We start from the raw sequence: 17897 nt of genomic DNA on the forward strand, positions 1-17897 counted from the left end.
TGAGGACGCAAAGTATATCAGTGTCATTTTTGTTTAGCGTGTTCGAAATAACTGATCCCAGCGCTAGACATGGCAAGGTCAAGGGCTCGATTCCTATATGATATATATTCACCCACGCATGGATAAAACGTAGAGCTCAAAGAAACTTCAGAATAAAATACTAGCACGCTACATAATGTGCAGTAAACATTTCTTTCATTGCATAATGGAGAGAAAGTAGTTTCAAAATAATGTTTAATTCAGTAAGTAGGATTAAGGTTTTCTTCTAGTTTTGACCAAAGCAAAACTTTCCTTACTTTAGATTACAAAATGAGTCAAAAAAGGTTAAAAATATAATGGCTGGTGTTACTTCTAGTTCATTCGTCAAATTGGAAATGGAATGGAGAGCATTGCATAGTGGGATATACTGTAGTACCCATTATTTTACATGCAAACAGAAAATTAGCAGTTTGCACAGCATACATACTGCATATGATAGTATCCTATTCTGAACAAACACAAGTGGCTTTAGATAAAAGCATCCAAATGAATGAACACACACAAACCCACACTGACAACATTTCATTACGAAAACCGAAGTTTATCTGTGAACAAAATAAGGGTTTGGTAAAAAAGGCTTAAACGTTTCTTTGCATCCAGCAGTTCTGAACAAAAGTATAGTAGCGACGATTCTTCTACAGTCCAGACAGACGCTCTCATTTTGGGTCACTTCGAAAGAGAGAGAGAGCATCTGCCATTTAAACGTGCAGGGAAACAATAATAAAATATACACAAGTCAAAAGCTACAAAAGGAAATGAAGCGTACGTCTCTGAATGAGAGCCGTTCAGCACTGAAGAGCTAAACTACAGCGTACTGCTGATACAACAGCTCACGAATCCTGTAGTAGTCATCACAATGGCAGCCTTCCAGACAGATGCGGCCCGCTTCCGTCTGAGAAAGAGAGAGAGAGAGAGAGAGAGAGAGAGAGAGAGAGAGAGAGAGAGAGAGGTCAACGGGGTCAGAGTTACAGCACGCAGTGAGGTGTTCAGGATGTGTTCCTGCATACAAAAACAGCTAAAAGCTAGAGTCTCAAGATGATTTTACACAAAAAGGAAGCTAAGTGGTCACTTTTTGTGGTAGTTTCCTGATATACTGTTCCAAAGACTTTAGATATACAAAGACGGTGCACTCATATTAGTAGGAATGGGAGAAAGTGCAACACGCAATATACACTCACCTAAAGGATTATTAGGAACACCATACTAATACTGTGTTTGACCCCCTTTCGCCTTCAGAACTGCCTTAATTCTACGTGGCATTGATTCAACAAGGTGCTGAAAACATTCTTTAGAAATGTTGGCCCATGTTGATAGGATAGCATCTTGCAGTTGATGGAGATTTGTGGGATGCACATCCAGGGCACGAAGCTCCCGTTCCACCACATCCCAAAGATGCTCTATTGGGTTGAGATCTGGTGACTGTGGAGGCCATTTTAGTACAGCGAACTCATTGTCATGTTCAAGAAACCAATTTGAAATGATTCGAGCTTTGTGACATGGTGCATTATCCTGCTGGAAGTAGCCATCAGAGGATGGGTACATGGTGGCCATAAAGGGATGGACATGGTCAGAAACAATGCTCAGGTAGGCCGTGGCATTTAAACGATGCCCAATTGGCAGTAAGGGGCCTAAAGTGAGCCAAGAAAACATCCCCCACACCATTACACCACCACCACCAGCCTGCACAGTGGTAACAAGGCATGATGGATCCATGTTCTCATTCTGTTTACGCCAAATTCTGACTCTACCATCTGAATGTCTCAACAGAAATCGAGACTCATCAGACCAGGCAACATTTTTCCAGTCTTTTCAACTGTCTAATTTTGGTGAGCTCTTGCAAATTGTAGCCTCTTTTTCCTATTTGTAGTGGAGATGAGTGGTACCCGGTGGGGTCTTCTGCTGTTGTAGCCCATCCGCCTCAAGGTTGTGCGTGTTGTGGCTTCACAAATGCTTTGCTGCATACCTCGGTTGTAACGAGTGGTTATTTCAGTCAAAGTTGCTCTTCTATCAGCTTGAATCAGTCGGCCCATTCTCCTCTGACCTCTAGCATCAACAAGGCATTTTCGCCCACAGGACTGCCGCATACTGGATGTTTTTCCCTTTTCACACCATTCTTTGTAAACCCTAGAAATGGTTGTGCGTGAAAATCCCAGTAACTGAGCAGATTGTGAAATACTCAGACCGGCCCGTCTGGCACCAACAACCATGCCACGCTCAAAATTGCTTAAATCACCTTTCTTTCCCATTCTGACATTCAGTTTGGAGTTCAGGAGATTGTCTTGACCAGGACCACACCCCTAAATGCATTGAAGCAACTGCCATGTGATTGGTTGATTAGATAATTGCATTAATGAGAAATTGAACAGGTGTTCCTAATAATCCTTTAGGTGAGTGTGTGAGTTCCGCCTTTTAAATAAAAGAGACGATTGGCAATTTGTAAAGTCATGGCGTCACTGCAGCTGCTTTAGAAGATTTCGGTTTGCTTGATTCAGACAAAAAAAACAAAACAATAACATTTAGTCCTGGTCCGCTTAGCGTTCACATTGGCATTTTGACACAGAACCTAAAGATTCATATACAGGCATAGGGATGTGTTCACAACCTGATTGGTCGGCTTTTATTTTGTATATTTCACGTCAGAACTTAGCAAACATCCAAAATAATGCTGTATGCTGGGATAAATGCGCTTGTATATATGTAGCCTACATATGATGGTATTTTGACCAGCTGAGAACTTGAAGAGATTATAAATGTGTAAAGGTGTCAAAACAGCGTCAGGAATCCCTCCGTCACACACACAAACCAAGATCTGCTGCGACTGCGAGGAGACGCGGTTCTGATTCTGTACCCAACTGTGATGGGCAACATCACGGCTATGACGAGAAGAATCAGGTATGCTTGAGGATTCTGTCCTTTTTAGGGTCGCATCTTGTGACATCATGTCCCGGTTTTGGATCGTTTACATGTCTTGGCCTGTTGCGTTCATATTTCAGTCGAACCGCACCAGAGTTTGTTTGGAACCATCTTTTCAGCGTCTCGGTCCGCTTGTTTGGTGCACCAGGGTTCAGATGGCAGCATTCACACTTATTCAAATGAACCGCACTAACAGAGCAATCGCACCAGGGTTCGTTTTAAAACCAATTTCGTTTTAAAACCGTTTCAAACCAAACATGCCAGGTGTGATTGAACACACCCGTTTTGGTCGATCGGATCACAAGTGGACGACGCTAAATACAGGTGTAAACAGGGTCTAAAATGTTTTGAGCTTGTCCAATTTTGACCACTTCCAGAGAAAAACACATTTGATTGCTTTGGTAGTGTAAACACTCATGAGGCTGAATGTGTTCAAACAGCCATAAAACACCGTCTACTCTCCTCTTACTGACCTAATCAGTGAACATTCAGTTTTTTTGTGTTTGTTGCAGGCGAAAATCCTTGATTATGCGGCCCGTTTTCTAAAAAATGCGATGGAATATGCGGGATATTTATGCAATTTTATGCGATGAAATTGCGGGAACTTGCAAAAACTGCAGTTTGATGAAAAAGAGAAAAAAAGTGATTCCCCAACACCCTGTTCTCACTAGGCCACTACCTTAATGTAAAGAGTCATTTCTTATTACTTCCTATGATAAGCAAGCATATACATCACAGAAAGTGCTGGGAATATTTCAGTTCTCATCTTGTTTTATTTCAGACCTTAATAAACACATCAAACTTACAAAACATTGATGAGTCAAACAAGTTCTGTAGCTTTACTAAAGGAATATGCTACAACTTCTGTAAAAATGAATAAATAAAATATTAAAAAATAAAGTGTGCTCCTGTTTTACAGCTTTTCGATGATGTTCACGTCGCGTAATTACGTCACTTCATAACGTTCCCATGGCAACAGGGGGAAACGGCTGCTCTTGTGTGACGTAATGAAAATGCGAGGATTATGAAATCATGCAAGCCCCGCATATTTTGCACGGAAATCGGTAATTTATGTGGCGCAAGTGCGGCGTATTTGAAAAAATGCGGCCCCCGCATGAATATGTGGACTTTGGCTGATTATACACTAAATCATGCGATCGCATAATCGCATTTTTCTGGAGGGACTGAACATTATGGGAAGAGCTCTAGACAGACGGGATTTAAACTTTGTCGGACGAAGACCCAAGTTTGGTTTGAGGATGAAAAACGTACCAAACACAGTGTTCTCTCTCCATTCCTGATTTCTAACACACACTCACAGCGTTCGGCTGGTCTTGCAGCTGTCAAAGCTGATGCTCTCCGTGTGTTTCTGTTTTCTCAGTAATCCTCATTTCTCAGTGAAATGACTAGTCTAAAGGGGCGTTTACACAACACCATTTTCAACTAAAAATGGAAAACTTTATGCATTTCGGTCGTTCATTTACATAACGTTTTGGGGGCCTCAAAACGGGTGTCAAATTATTGAAAACGGGTATCAAATTTTTGCAAATAATACCGTTATTGTCTCCGTGCAAACTACAAAAACACGAATTTGTGAAACCGGTGACATCGTGCGCGTGCGTATTACGCGTTCAGTCTGTAGGCGTGTGGTGTTTCTTTACAAAGTGACATCACCAACAAGCATTTTTGAGTCGTTCCCGCTGATCATTTTGACAACGTTGTCGTCTGTACGCAAAAAACGCAAAGGAAAACTTACGTTCTCAGATGAACTAGTCTATTTCAAATGCAAAGCATTTACAGACTGTCTCCGAGGGGCGGGGTTAGATTAGTTGACTAGTCGGTTGCAAAATTTCCAATCAAACGTAATGAAATTAGTCGTTGCGCACATCCCTAATAGATACCAGTTTTATAATTTTACTTTTTTTAATTAAAAAATGTACAGTACATTGTCGGACCCAGGCTTTTTGTAAGGAAATTACGCCCAAGAACACATCATGATTATACGCCTCATAATGTGCTGTCCATTAATCAAATTCTCATAACAGATGATTTGCATATTGTGAGGTGAGGTGTAATCTGATTCCACTCACCCTCCTGACCGCGACCATGTTATTACACACCAGAACTCCTCCCACAAACTCCGCCTGGATCCCTTCGCGCAGCAGAACCTGCTTAAAGTCCGACAGTCGAGGTTCGTTGATGAACACAGACTGATGACCTGGGACCTGTGAATTTCCAAATGTTACTACCCATGCGTACTCAATAAGTAAGGGATAATGTACATCCAGCTAGTTGTTATCGCAAAGCCGTCTGGATGGACATTATCCTGCTTATTGCCACATAACATTTACATTTATGCATTCGGCAGACACTTTTATCCAAAGCATTTCAAGGAACACATTTACATTCTTATCAGTTCTTGCTTTCCCTGGGAATCGAACCCATGACCTTGGCGTTGCAAGTGCCAACACTCTACTGTAAAGCTAGCTCATTAAACACAAAGTTTCTACAAAGAAAAACAGTTACTAGCAAGCAGCTTTTAGCCTAGATTAGAAGAATGAACAACTTCAAACAAGGCAGGCATTTTTTGATTTAAGGGATAATGTACAGTCATAACACTTGCTTGTTCATATACTGTAAATAATGACAGGGACATGAAATGATGATCTAATAAGAAACTGTTTTAACTTTATTATTTTATAATCCATTACAGTGTACAAACAAAGATGAACACTTCAAAAATATTACCGTAGCCCTACTAATACTGTCCAGTTATATTTCACAGTAAGTACAGTCAATAACAGGTGCAAGATGGCACCGGCCGCTTTTAAATGAAACGAGTGAGAGCACATCTATCCGCATTGTGATACGAGAGACATGAAAGCAGAGCCGGCCTTGAATACCCGGATGAGCATCCTTATTGGCCAATAACTGACCTTGGAATGTCACACTTGACCAAACAGAATCAAGCCATGAAATATAACACCTTTTCTGTTCATCTCAGAGCCTGTGGAGTGTTTGATGAGATGTTTCATCCTGCTTCTTTAGTCAGCAGATCTATTTTAAACTCTTTTCTCTGATGTCTATTGAATTGTAGTGTGTACAGTTTTATTTTAACCTTCATCATGAGCTTAGTTTATCCCAGTTTATATTGTAACTCACTCTCTTTGTTCCACTTAGGGGTGCACGACTTCTCAACATAAATCGAAATTGCAAAATGGCAGAGCTAGTATCAAATCGCAAAGGTTACAATTTAATTAAGTGTTTCAGAGTGAAGCACAGCACTGTGTTCTTACACGTGAGCCGCTCTTTAAGTTTAGTTAACCCCTTAACTGTCACCCGTCTTTGTGAGAATAGACGTGAAAGTGCACCATCCAAACTTAAATGGTTAAAAAACTTAAACAGCAGATTATTGCTGAAGTGAAAGCAAATATTTGCCAAATATTCCCCACACGGCAAACCTTGGAATTTTCTTACATTCCTTTTAAAATCGCAATCACAATTTATATCAGGATTTATTTTTATTTTACAGTAAAATACTACAATAATAAAAAAAAAAATCCGTTTTGATTGAATATTTTTTTTAAATGTGTTAAGTAGTAATACTAATAATAATTATTATTAATTAATTAATAATAATTCATTTAAATTTAATATTAATTAATTCATATAATTATTATTATTTTATAGTGACATTGATTTATAAAATCACAAAAGTTTGTAAATCACAATAAATTCAATATTAAATTGCATCGGTTTTTATTTTACAGTGAAATACTACAATATTAATATATCTTTTTATATTGTAATTGTACAGCTGTAATGTAAAATAAAATTAATATTATACTACTTTCTCAAATACTTTTTTTTATTTCGACAGTGAAATATTACAATAGCAATATTTATTTTGTTTTTATTCAGTAATTTTTACATTTGTTTAGTAATAATAATAATAATTATTTGCCAAATTGTGCAGCCTTAAAACAAGTAAAGCAAACCTGGAATTTTCTTAATTTCAATATTAAATCGCAATCTTACCAAAGGAAAAAATATATATTTGAAGGATTGTTCCCCCAAATAGTGCAGTCCTAGTTCCACCTCATTTATTTTCCCCTATTTTCTCTGACAAACAAACTGTAAATCACATGATTCCCATGTTAAACGTCTCCTGAATGTAGTGTTTGATCTCTCTCACCTCATGAGCGGGCAGCGGCTCCAGCGTGGGAATGACGTCGCTCTCCTCTGAGATTTCCCTGTCATCTTCTCCAAACAGAGTCTTCATGGCCCGCTGGTTAGCAGTGACGCTGGGCTCAGTCGAGAGGTCCGGTGTGACGTCCATGGCCGGTTCTCCATCCTCCGTTTCCTCTTTCGTTTCTCCCATCTCCGCGATGACACCCGTGTCCACTTTTTCCACCCGCATGTCCAGAACGCCGTCGATCCAGGCCAGCTCTGTGTCTTTAGCTTTACAGAACTGCAGTGAGCTGACCAGAGAGTCCTTCAGTCTGACCTACAGCGACATTTAAAACTGCATCAGTCTGACAATATTTCACAAGACGGGACACGTTGTGGTCAAAATTAAAATTAGATGTGACACTGGATCACAAAAGCAGTCACAAGAAGCACAGGTATATTTGTGGCAATAGCCAACAATACATTGTATGGGTCAAAATTATCGATTTTTCTTTTATGCCCAAAATCATTAGGATATTAAGTAAAGATCATGTTCCATGAAGATAAAAGCGCGAACATAAATGGACAACTTTTAAGGCGATTTTCTCAATGTTTCGATTTTTTTGCAACCTCAGATTCCAGATTGTTTCCAGAAAGCTTATTTATTCAGCTTTCAGATGATGTATAAATCTCAATTTAAAAAAAAATGTACCCTTGTGACTGCTTTTGTGGTCCAGGGTCACATATCTAAAGGCAATTATATCATGAAAAACAAGACTTTTTTTTTCTCTTTTGAAACATTTACAACTCAAAGCTCCCAGAACATTTGCTGAATATATCTTAATATTTTTTATATTGAGCAGTAAAATGGAGTTTAGCATGTCACACTGCAAGACATTCCCAAAATATATTTTATTTTAAAGGTGCTATATGTATTTTTTAGCGGCCTCTATCGGTGATGTTTCAGATTGCAACCAATTTTTACAAGAGCGCTGAACATGTCTGAAAATTATGAACAATATGATAGTAGTGGGATGGGTGACGTTAGACAGTATCTAGTACATAAAATAAAAGTTACATCCTAAAGCACCTTCTTTTTGTTATCCTGGAACAGTCTTTTGTATTCATTTCATATCTCATGTATGTTGTAGTTTACCTTGCCATTTCATTACAGTTTACCATTATTTATTTCAGCATATCTGAAAACTTGTAATTTATCACAATAAAAATAGCGGAGGTCTCTCCATAATTCAAACACTCTGCCGATGTTGATCCGTGTTTTCGTCCTAAGTCGATCTGATTCACGTTTGGCCTGACGAGCTTCAGCAGATACATTTTTGTTTTGTTTTTTATATCAATGTGGAGTGTGTGTTGTGCTGGAGGCAGGAGTTTTGGGTGTTATCAGACTCCATGTCGTCAGCTGCAGTGCCGTCGCATAGACTGTAAAAAGGAGAGAGGCTCGGGAGCGCGCATGCACGTCACATCCGAAGGATTTCGCAGAAAATCCGACCCGGAGACTTCACATAGAAATAGGAATACTGGCCTTCAGAGGTAATAGCAAAACCCGACAAGTGGATCATTGTAATGTGTGATTACAAACCATTCACACACAGGCAATAAAAAAAGGATTCATTTTAGAAGAAAAGTTACATTTAGCACCTTTAAATATCTAATTTTAAATAACCTCATATTAAAAATTGAGAGTAAATGTAATATTTATATTTAAAAAAAGTTAATTTGTTAATTTACAAAAAGTGAATTAGAAAGGTGCAAAGAAATGGTTGTGTAAAACAATAGGAATAGGAATAAAATACAATCTGAAAAGTGGTTTAAAATAATCCAAACATGTTTTAATAATGTGTTCGGGTCATTTTGACCAGGAGAGGATTTTCTTTTTCCCGAAAAAATGCAAGTTAACGTTATCGCATTGGCCTAAAATTGAAAACTAAGAATTTAAACATAGACTGATTTTTGCCCCCCCCCCCCCCCCCCCCCACCTTGTTACACTTGTGTTGTTTCCGTTTAAAAATGACTGGCCTACAATTTTTTTTTTTTTTTCTCAAATCTCTCGTTATGCTATATTAACACCAAATATTGGATTCAATCTTTTTGTCATCTTGTTATCTTTCAATTAGCACAGATTTTGTATGTATTTTAGAAACTGACTGATCGTAGAAATCACTGATCTGAGCTTATACTGGTCAAAAATGATCATTCATTGAAAACGAATGGGGGAGATTGAAAATAAGAGGAACATTAAGTGTTCAGGAGCATGTTCATCATATCCATTGTCCCTTTTAAAGATAAAGGCTTTGGACCTGTGCATGCGTGCCGTGGATACATGCACACTCGCACTACCGCACACACACGCACGCGCGCGCACACACACACACACACACACACACACACACACAAAGTTGACAAAATATAGCATAACGAGAGATTTATAAACCATTTCTTTTGTATGCCGGTCATTTTGGACTGGGACTTGGCCCGTTTTGTTTTACAATTTATATATATTGAAAAAATACATATTTTTAAGCTTAAAAACATACAGAGAGAAGTATTACCTGGTAAATGTGGGTCTCGCTGGTGGCGTCCACCGTCTCCTGCAGTTTCGGCATGTAAACTTTGATTTCTTTCCCGCTGAAGGCCTTGCAGGACTCGGCCAGGTCCTGACTGGCCTCAGGCGGGCCATGAACGATGACCAGCTGTCTGGGTTTCATCTGGTTTATGATCTTCTTAATGGAGTCCCCGTCAGAACGGCCCTCATAATCGATGTACGAGACTCGAGCTCTGAGACACAACAGATGAATGAATGAGTCTCAATGCTGCATATCTGGGTCATTCTACCGTAAGTATGACCAAGCAATACAATATTCATAAAAAAAAAATGTATAATCACAACACATAAAAAAAAAGATGAATTTGACTAAAGCCTCGCTCACACTACAGGAGTTTTAAAATCCTAACCAATTTTGAAATCTGGTTGCAGCTCACACTTAAGGAGAATCTTTGCAGATTTTCTTACCTCAAATCTTAACCCCTTAAGTGTCACGGGCCCACCGGTGGGCCCAAATTCTTTACATTTTTAAAACAGTAATATCCTATACTAAACCTAAACTAATCTTGACAAACTATATATCATTTGAAAGCTTACAATCTCTAGTTTCCATATTTGGTGATTGATTTTCAAAATAAATTACAGAGGAGCCGTAATTTATCAATTTGCAACAATAATATTTTCATACTCTTAGACCTTTATTTTGAAATAGTGATGAACATGAAAAATCATGAAAGAAGGGTAGAAACCTCAGTTTGTTTTCATTCCAAGAGTTCAAAAGATAGCATCCATTCAATTATTAAAAAAAAAAAGGTCTGAATTTTTTTTTTATATATAAAGAAAAAAATTATATGATGTGGCAGGAAGCTGAAACGCACATGCGTGTTCTTTTTATGTTTCTTAGAGGTTGAAATCATATCAAAATCTGCCAAACTTCTCATATTACTTCTGAATAGGATGTCTACTTCATAAATTGTATGAAAATTGTGGAAATAATGGTTCATATCACTCAAAACACATATGGAAATGGAGGCGCCCTTATATGGGCAGTGATGGAGTCTGGTTGTCATCTAGTGAAAAAGTTTGGTACTGCGCCCAAACAAAATCTTACTGAAAGCTCATTTTTTGAGATATCAACCTAAAATTTGAAACACAACTTGTTCAGATTTTTGGCTTTGATTTTTTTGCAGTTTTAGAGTCGCCCAGGTTTTGAAAATATATATTTTATATAAAATATGAATAATTAAAAATTTTACATTGTACATTTTCATAAACTCAAACTTCTATAACTTTTTTTCTGTTTCACTTTCTTAATTTATTTCACTTCTACAAGAATCTGCCAAATGTCTTCTTTAAAACAAGACCAATCTTACGTCTATATTCCAAAGCATTCTTGAATTACAACCATTTAAGTTCGAAATGTGCATTTTCATGTATATTCAAAAAAAGGGGGGTGACACTTAAAGGGTTAAGCATGCTCACACTACAAGATTTGAAAATCGTGGCGCATCACACACTACACAATGTTATTAAGATTCGTGCCAGACAGAGAAAGCGCCTCACGTGATCTCACGCAACAGATCGGGAGCGGAAAGGTGGATGTAAACAAAATATCTGTCCTTCATATCAAGTCATATTCGTGAAAAGGTTGCCGTGTGACCAAGGAAAGCGAAATATTTAAAAAAAAATCATCCTTTTAATAAGGATATTTCTAATGAATGGCGTCAGCTCTGTTCAATACAATGATCAGCAGCGTTGCTCAATGCCCATTGCTGCTCAGCTGAGCATTGTAAAGTGGAGCTCAAAGTTAAAATTAAAATAATTAACAGCTTGTTTCATTTAACCTATCTTTGAATGAATATAACTTTATAATGAATATAAATATTTTATAATGAAAATATTTTTGTGTAGGCCTAGGCCTAATTCTGTGAATTACACTGTGCAAACCAAAGTAATAGCCTACAGTAGCTACTACCCACCGGATGAAGAAAGGGCTCTCAGTCTCCACAGAACATAAAATATTCATATTATTTTATTTTTCGTGTTGGCATTTGAGGAAAAAACAATGTTACGGACATGACCGCTCTAAGCGACTTTAAAATATGCTTTAAAACTTTCACAAAGACATCAAACAGAAAGCACAAAACCTTTCTTTAAATCGAATTTCGTTTTGTATTAATTGTATCTTAATTTTAAACAATGTTTCATCAACCAATTGCCTGGATTTTTATAAATAAGAAGTAAATATAGCAGACGATAGATAATCACGAAACGGAGGCGTCGGCGATACTTCATAAATGAACCGAAACTCAGCGTATAAGATAGCCTACTTGCCTCACAGACATGTCTACTTTTAAACAGAACAATTCAAAACGAAAGAAAACAGACTACAGACTGCTCTCTGCTTATGTAATCCGTATGAAATGTGCATTTCTCGCGTGCATCCTGCGGAAGACGGAAGAGTTGCAGATGGTTCAGGATCGATATCGAAAAATCTATATTTTTGACAACACTAGATTGTAGGCTACTTAGTTTATTATTTCAGATGCCTTTATTATGCATTTAGTATTTTATTATTATTTATTATACTGTATTATGCTTATTTATTTAGCAATAACTGGATAAATGGAGATAATGCGCGCATCGCGCTGATGAGTCACTCAAAATTACCTCAATGGAAATTCCTTCACCATGACAGCCCTACTTATTGGCTATTGTGACACTACAGTACTGACGTAATCACAATCTTGCTCATCCCGATAAATATCAAACATGTTTGATATGATCGGGGCGAGCCCGATTTGTGTAAGAGCAGATCGGGAGGTGCAAGATTCGATCTGTGAATGCCTCACATTACCAGATAATCTGTGCCGAACATCGGAACCGATCGAGGTCCTCGACAAGATTTTTTCTCCGATTCTCGGGGAGGGCATAAATCGGCCTAAAACTCCTGTAGTGTGAGCCAGGCTTTACTGTACCAGTCACTGTACCAGCATTTCACCGAGCAGCTCTGCAGACAAACTTTATGTGTTCATGTCCTCATTTAGTGAGAAAACCAAGAGAGTCACACATGCTTGAGTCTGTGAGATAATGATTTTTATTTATTTTTTATAACTAAGCTTTGAAATTGATGGATTAATAATTTGAAAATGCTGGTAAGTGTACTACCATTAAATTAAATTCAAATCTCAAACCCAGGATGGAGGGTTATTAAGCGTGTTATTAAGGACTCAGAGCAATTATTCTGTTAAAACTGACAGCAGCGTAATCGCAAACACTGACATTTGGGTATACAAGCGTTTGTGGGAAACATTTTTTAACTGACTGTTGGATACCTCTATGATTTTACATCTCAGCAAAAGCGTGACATTTTTACCAAACACAGATTTGTGACAATCTAACATGCCGGAGGTAGAGCGACCCCTGCAGGCCACAATCAAGAATGACACATCCTGAACACTGCAGAGGTTTGAATACAATCTAACCTCAATCTAACCTAAAAAATACATCGAATAAATCCTGAACACTGGCGTAGCAATTAATTAGCTAATATTCATTCAAGCATGAAAGAATTTGTTTTGTCACTCATCTATCATAATCAGTAATAACAGTCATTTTACGAGGGTCTTGATGCCATGATGAAGTCCTCACCTGATCTCCAGTGTTTGTGTATTACTGGTGCATTTGGTGGGGACGTCGGACAGGTCTTGCTCCATTGGCTCGTCTCCGTTTATCAGTCCAGACTCCAGTTTGCTCTTCTCCTCTTCAGTGGCCTGGAGTTCAGGAACCAGAAAATCCTCTGGCCTGAGGGTCCGGGGTCATAGGTCATTCATCAGAAAATACAGAACTGACACATGAATATTACACAATAAACAGAAATGAAAGCATTTTGAAGAGAAAAAAATTTATACATAATCTCAGGGATTCATAAAATATACTGCTTTCTATTAGCTTATAGAGTAATTAGCACAAGCCCATTAAAGGGTTAGTTCACCCCAAAATGAAAATTCTCTCAGTAATTACTCACCCTCATGTTGTTCCAACCCCGTAAGACTTTCGTTCATCTTCGGAACACAAATTAAGATATTTTTGATTAAATCTGAGAGCTGTCTCACTCCTCCATAGGCTTCTTAAGGGATCGAAACTGGCCGGCCCAGAAAGTTATTAAAGACATCGTTAAAAAAGTTCTAGTGACTACAGTGGCTCAACCTTAAGTTTATCAAGCGACGAGAATACTTTTTGTGCGCAAAAAACAAACAAAAATAACAGCTTTATTCAACTATTCATTTCCTTCACTACGTGAAATCTCGAGGCAGAGAAGGAAATGAATAGTTGAATAAAGTCGTTATTTTTGTTTGTTTTTTGCGCACAAAAAGTATTCTCGTCGCTTGATAAACTTAAGGTTGAGCCACTGTAGTCACTCGGACTATTTTAACGATGTCTTTAACTTTTCTGGGCCGGCCAGTTTCAATCCCTTAAGAAGCCTATGGAGGAGGGATCCAGCTCTCAGATTTAATCAAAAATATCTTAATTTGTGTTCTGAAGATGAACGAAAGTCTTACTGGGTTGGAACAACATGAGGGAGAGTAATTACTGACAGAGTTTTCATTTTGGGGTGAACTATCCCTTTAATACTGCATAAATACCATGGTATTACCATCTGATACATCACTGCACTTCACTGTAAGAGGAAGAACTCAAATTCATTTCCATTTATGGATTTGGCAGATGCTTTTATCCAAAGCAATGTGCATTGCGTTCAAGCTACACGTTTTATAATTCGTCTTGCTCACCTGATGATTTCTCCGTACTCATCCCATTTGATTCGCTCCTCGTGTGTTGGGAACATGGGGTAGGACTTCTTAGCCTGTTTGAAGAAGCTGCCCTTCCTCCCACCCTCGCCCTTCATCATCAGATCGTGATGTTTGGTCTTCACCACCACCGGCTGCTCCAGATCGTCCTCCATATCGCTCTCATCGCTCGAGTCCAAGTCCACCCTGACCAGGGACACAGAACGCTGTTACTGAACCTCAAATATAAAGCCGTGAATTAGATCTGATTGAACTTGTGATATGGCTGAATAGGATTATTAAACCACAAATGGCTGAGATTACCATCGACGAGGCGTAAAAGTGAAGAAATGACACAGAGAAGGGTGGTTGACATGTAACATGCTCATGAACTCTGCTTTTCTCAGCACGGTTAGATTAAATCAAACTGAATGTATAAAGGAAACTGTATATTTTAGGTTTTTGAATACCTTTGACTACCTTTTTGAATTCAGTAGTTAAGTTAAATAGTTGCGTGATTATTAAACGCAGAACTATGGTCTCTTAATTAATGTGGGGTCATAACTATATAACATATAGTTCATATGGTCATAATTACTAGTTTTAGACAAAGTATAGCATATTGCATGACATTATTAGGACATTTCAACTTTATATTACAACAGTATAATAAAACTGTAATAATCATGTGAATAATAATAATATTATTAATGAAATAAAACAATAATAGTTGTAGATATTAATAAATTGTGGTTTATATAATAAAAAATATTGTGTACTGTGATATTTTATTAATGTGAATATATTACATGTGTAACAATTCACGATTGTATTTTAAAATAAGATGACTGGGTTCCCAAAATAATAATGTAAATAAAAAAAAAAGGTCAATGTACACTACCATTAATAAGTTTGAGGTCAGTACCTTTTTTTTTTTAATTATTCAGCAAGGATGCATTAAATTGATTATAACTGACAGTAAAGAGATTTATGTTACAAAATATTTCTATTTGAAATAAATGCTGTTCTTTTGAACTTTCTATTCATCAAAGAATCTTGAAAAACAATGTATCAGTTTCCACAAAAATATGAAGCAGCACAACTGCTTTCAACATTGATAATAATCATAAATGTTTCTTGAGGATCAAATCAGAGTGATTTCTGAAGGATCGTGTGTGACACTAAAGACTGGAGTGATGATGCTGAAAATTCAGCTTTGATCACAGGAATAAATTACATTTTACTGTATATTCACATAGAAAACCGTTATTTTAAATTGTAAATACTATTACTCAATATTACTGTTTTTACTGTATTTTTGAACAAATAAATGCAGCCTTGGTGAGCTTCTTTCAAAAACCTTTAAAAATCGTACCGACCCCACATTTTTGAACAGTAGTTGACAATATAAAAGAGAACTGGGTTATTTTTCATTCAGTTCACTTGTTTTGGGTCTAAATTGGTTCTTGTAAGAAGCATACATGTGTAGAGCATTTGCAACAGTGCGTGGGTAGAATATGAATTAATTGGGAGAAAAAAAACAGGTTTTGCTCACCCTGATCAACATGAGAGCTGCTGTTTCAAAGTGAGTTTATTCCTTTTAAAGCAGCGCAAGCGAGGATGTTGAATGTTTAACATAACTTTTTGACCCAATCGCGCAGCTCTAGCGTGAATGATTCATGAAATATTTATAGCTTTAGTGTTTTTTTCAGCGAGGATCTGTCCCTTGAATATTTGCAGAGAATTACCCGCCCTACACTTGATAAATAATGCTGAAAGAAAGGCTTGGTTTGATAAGCAGTGCATTCAGGGTGAATCAAAGCAGTTTTTCATTCTGACAGTATTTTAGCCACAAACTCATTTCCACTCACTCTTTGGCCTGCTCCAGTTTTTTGGCAGCTTCTTTCTTCATTTTCTCTTTCTCCAAGTATTCCTCTAGTTCTCGCCCTTCGAGTCGGCAACGTTTTCTTATCTGGTTTAGTTAAAGAAAGAAAAAAACCTTCAAAATAAGTCAAACATATCAGACGCTGCACAGTCAATAGTTACAAGTGCATATCCACTGGCTATTCACTGATCATCTGAAACATTCAGCACTGACTGAGCACACAAAAATAGAAAAATCAAAAGCACTACAGAAGAATTACTAATCACAGATCGGCCAAACATTTGTGGGATCTAATCGTTGATATTCAGAGATTTGTCTGAGAGACATAAGCAAGCTACTTACGTACAAGCAAAACAGATTCAAATCAAGTTGTTGTAGTCTTTGGTAACACTTTACTATAAGGTCTCGTGGAAAATTCAGTGTCTATTTGCAAAAGTCAGTGTCTTCTCATAGGATAAGGCCACGCAATCTCATGAATAATGGTTAGATGTGTCATCAATGTACTATAGTTTCGCCATGTCAAATCTTGTGAGGTTGATCTATTGCCTCAATACAATTACTGCTTATTAATAGTTAGTTAGGTAGTTGTTCAGTTTAGGTATTAAGTAGGATTAAGAGATGTAGAATATGGTCATGCAGAATAAGGCATTTATATGTGCTTTATAAGTACTAATAAAGAGCCAATATCCTAGTAATATACATGGTAATAAACAACTAGTTAATAGTGAGAATTGGACCCTAAACAAAAGTGTTAGCGGCACTTCTAAAGTTAAATTTAAAACTAAGTTAAATTACCGGTAAACTTTTTTTTTTTAAATATGTCTGAAATAATACTTTTTTTACTTTTGGATAATTCTGATCAGTCACATTCATAGCTAATTTATACATTTTCTGTACAAGCAGACATTCTGTTTTTTCTGACATTTAGTTTTTTTTTTTTTTAAACAATGAACTGTGGTTGGTTGCTTTAAAATGCATTCACACTGATTAATTTTCCCATTTGCATGCCGAGTTCAGACTGCATGATATTAGACGGATTTTAGCACAATCTGTTTGATGTATGGTGTCATGGTGATTCGTAAATGACAAAGGGCGTCAGGCAAGAATCTAACGTTTTATCTCATATCCACAAGTTTCCTACGTCCCATGAGGCCTTGCGTCAAAAGTGGGCGCGTCTTCCGGTTCGAAGTAAACAAGCGAGACGTGTCACTCATTCATTCATTCGACTATCGATTAATCATTAATATTTATATTAAAATGTATTATTTAATTTATTTTACTTTTTATCAATTAACAATGCAATGAAAATGTTTTTCCACGATGAGTTCTTTATTACAATTAGATCAACTTGTGGCAGTTAAACTGGACGTTCGGTTATGGCTAAACTTGAAGATATGCGCTGCGGTGCTCTGGAACCTGCGAGCCGGCGTTTCTTAAACAGAGACACTCGTTTGTTCCTAAATAATAATAAAAAAGAATCATGTTAAATAGGGCTGTAACGATACGCGATATACAACCGAAATCGCGATACTCAGAT

The 17897-nt window shown here is 37.3% G+C and overlaps 1 protein-coding gene across 1 annotated transcript in view; it reads right to left on the reverse strand.

Annotated features, from left to right (window-relative positions):
* Positions 1-559: 559 nt before the first annotated feature.
* Positions 560-17897, reverse strand: part of cpsf2 (cleavage and polyadenylation specific factor 2) — a 29279-nt gene continuing 11941 nt past the window's right edge. Inside the window, exons 9-15 of the mRNA XM_056262863.1 lie at positions 16347-16447; positions 14479-14682; positions 13337-13489; positions 9693-9918; positions 7148-7459; positions 5043-5177; positions 560-931 (exon numbers count right to left, since the gene is read on the reverse strand). Coding sequence (XP_056118838.1) covers positions 839-931; positions 5043-5177; positions 7148-7459; positions 9693-9918; positions 13337-13489; positions 14479-14682; positions 16347-16447 — 1224 coding nt within the window. The 3' untranslated portion in view covers positions 560-838. The remainder of the gene's footprint in view (positions 932-5042; positions 5178-7147; positions 7460-9692; positions 9919-13336; positions 13490-14478; positions 14683-16346; positions 16448-17897) is intronic.

The sequence above is a fragment of the Rhinichthys klamathensis genome, unplaced genomic scaffold (assembly GCF_029890125.1).
Source record: "Rhinichthys klamathensis goyatoka isolate OS25496 unplaced genomic scaffold, OSU_Roscu_1.1 h1tg000196l_1, whole genome shotgun sequence".
In the NCBI taxonomy this organism is placed as follows: domain Eukaryota; kingdom Metazoa; phylum Chordata; class Actinopteri; order Cypriniformes; family Leuciscidae; genus Rhinichthys; species Rhinichthys klamathensis.